We start from the raw sequence: 2,713 nt of genomic DNA, 5'->3' as shown, positions 1-2,713 counted from the left end.
TGGAGGAGCCCGCAGGTGCCCCGGGAGAGGGTCTGAGAAGGGGGGCACCGGAAGCTCAGCCTGGGGGAGGGGCTGCCGGCCACGCCTCACGCTGCCCAGAAGTGGAGGTTCAGGGGCCGCGCCTCGGGCCTGGGGCGGGGGAGGACAAGATGGACTCGATGCTGAACTTGATGTCCTTGGGCCCCTGCTGCCCCGGGGCGTTGGAGCCGGCGGGCGCTGGGGCCTCGCGGCAGGCGCCGTCACGGTCGTTCGGGACTGGGGACCCCCGTGCCGCTGCCGGGGGTCCCTCGGCGCCTCCAGTGCGCTTGGGTCCGCGCCGCCGGCGGCGCCGCCGGTAGTCGCCATTCTCGAACAGGTCCAGCAGCGACTCGCAGCCGTCGGCGAACGTCCAGTAGCTGCCCTTGCCCTTGGCGTGGCCGTCGGCGCGCGGCACCTGTGCGGAGGCGGGGTCAGCGCCGGCTGCGCTGCGGGGGGCGGGGGCGGGGGCGCGGCCTCCCCCGTGACCCCGCGCTCGGCCGCCGGGGCCCACCTTGACGAAGCAGCTGTTGAGCGACAGGTTGTGGCGGACGGAGTTCTGCCAGGCGCGCTGGTGCGCGCGGTAGTAGGGGAACTCGCGCGTGATGAAGTCGTAGATGCCGGCCAGCGTCACCCTGCGCGCGGGGCTGTGCTGGATGGCCATGGCGATGAGCGCGATGTAGCTGCAAACGGGGCGTCAGCGGGGCCGGGGGGGGGGGGAGGCCCGCAACTCCCCAGTGTGCGCGCAACGGGTCCCGCCCCTTCCATGAGCCCCCTCTCCCCGGCCCCAGGCGCGCGCCCCCGGCCCCTCCAGGGAGGAGAGGAGAGGGAGCCCCGCGGCTGCCCCCGGTGCGTGTGCCACCCCCGGCCCTGGCCGGCCCCGCGCTCACCTGTACGCGGGCCGCGCGAGCCGCCTGTCGTCCGCGCAGCCGGCGGGGCGGTCGTCGGCGTCGTCGTCGAAGCAGTTGTACGGGTACTGCGAGCTGTCGAACATGGTGGCGCGGCCGTCGGCTCAGGGCCAGGTCCTTGCAGCCGGGCCCGCTGTGCCCGCACTGCCGGCTGCTCAACTCCGCGAGCGGGGAACGGGGTCTGGGGTCGCCCGCCCGCCCCTTCCCGGTTCTCGCATCCAATCCCGATGCGGGGGAGGCCCCAGCCACCACTCGGGCTGCGCGGGGGAGCGGAGTGGGGGGCCGTCTCGGAGACCCCTGACCCGCCCAGGAAGGGGGAGGGGCCGCGGTGCTGCGAGGGCGGGGCGACCCCCTGCTCCTGCTCCTCCGGGGCTCTGGCGGGATCCCCTCGCAGCCCAGTCCTGTGCGGGGAAGCAGAGATTGTTCCCCGCACCCCGGTTCCGGTGGACGCCGAGGGACGGCTGGGGCCGGCCACTGGGTACCGGCTGTGGGTGTCTGCCCCTGGCGTGGGCCCCGCCTCTTGCCTCCCGGAGCTGCGTCTCCCTGCTGGAGGCCCCTGGTACGTACGGCTCAGCGCGCCCCGCGGGTCTCCCCGCGCCGGGGCAGAAGCCACCGATCTGCGGGGCACTTCCGGCTGCAAAGGCAGCCCCACGGCGGGGAGGGGGCGTGCAGAAGAGAAGCGGAGGAGGAGCCGCTCTTGGAGAGTTTGGGGTGGGCATTCTCTGTGGGTCTCCTGAGCCTGCCTGGGGCCAGAGCACCCCACTCGAAAGCTTTCTCCACGAAGCTCCCCCTTGCCAGGAGCGGCCGGAGGTGCTGACTCCCCCTGAGACCACACAGTTTCCGGGAACCTGGCTCGGTGGTCAGGGACCCTCTGCAGAGAAACCCCAGGGTGCTGTGGGCAGCTGCCCCCGAGTCTCACTCAGCCTCCGCTATTCACACTGGGATGTTGTCCCCCCATTGGTGTTGGGTTAAAGGTGCAGGGTCCAAGGACGTGGGACAGGGCAGCTCCTCCCTGGCACAGCCACCTGGCCGCCCTGTGGACCTCCCGGTCAGGTTCACACCAGAACCTGTGCCATCCCCGGCAGGTGCCTCGCAGGTGCACAGCTGAGAGCTGTGGCCCAACAATGAGGGGAGCAGGCAGTTGACGTCAGGTTGGTGTCCACCTGGAACGAGCCGATTTCGAGCCACGTGGATCCACGGAGATCCACCCAAGCTGGGCCGTCCGTCTCAGCCCAGCCCCAAGGACCACTTGGTCCCCCCCACCCTCAACCACAGCTCCCCAGATTCCAGTGGAGAGAACACAGACCCTGCCTCCCACAGGCAGGGAGTGAGGTCATCCCGTGCAGAGTGCGGTGGGACGGCCAGTGCTGTGCAGCCACCTTTGTGTCGTGAGGAGAGCAGGTGGGATGGCCAGTGCTGTGTGGTGTCTGGGAAAGGGAGCCAATACAGAGGGGGAAGACTGACAAATATTCCACTAAACATGATCGGAATCACAGAGGAGCCCTGGACTGGGACAGGGACACCCTCGCAGTTCCTGAGAGCAGTTTGGTGATGCAAGGGTGCTGCTCCCTCTGAGATCCGCCCTGCTTCTGCTTTATTAGGGAAGGAGACTGCAAGGTGCCCAGATGAGCTCACGGACCCCAGGTCCCCAGGGGGCGCTAATGCCCCGAGTCGTCCCCGTGCGGGTGACAGGCAGTGAATACCTTGCACGTCACCACCGTGATGCCCAGGGAGTTAGGCTGGGTGGACAGAGGGAGCTGGTGGAGGAAGGGTGTCATGTCCTCAGCACG

General features: G+C 69.9%; 1 protein-coding gene across 1 annotated transcript; it reads right to left on the bottom strand.

Annotated features, from left to right (window-relative positions):
* On the bottom strand, positions 1 to 1,126 carry FOXL3 (forkhead box L3; the record flags this gene model as incomplete). Its single annotated transcript, XM_051830667.2, is given in 3 exon segments — positions 1 to 433; positions 530 to 698; positions 906 to 1,126. Coding segments are annotated over 3 exon segments (597 nt in total). The 5' UTR covers positions 1,010 to 1,126.
* Positions 1,127 to 2,713: the final 1,587 nt, after the last annotated feature.

Source organism: Oryctolagus cuniculus, chromosome 19, assembly GCF_964237555.1.
Source record: "Oryctolagus cuniculus chromosome 19, mOryCun1.1, whole genome shotgun sequence".
In the NCBI taxonomy this organism is placed as follows: Eukaryota; Metazoa; Chordata; class Mammalia; order Lagomorpha; family Leporidae; genus Oryctolagus; species Oryctolagus cuniculus.
The sequence above is the reverse complement of the archived record's forward strand: the minus strand, read 5'-3'. Positions and strand labels throughout refer to the sequence as shown.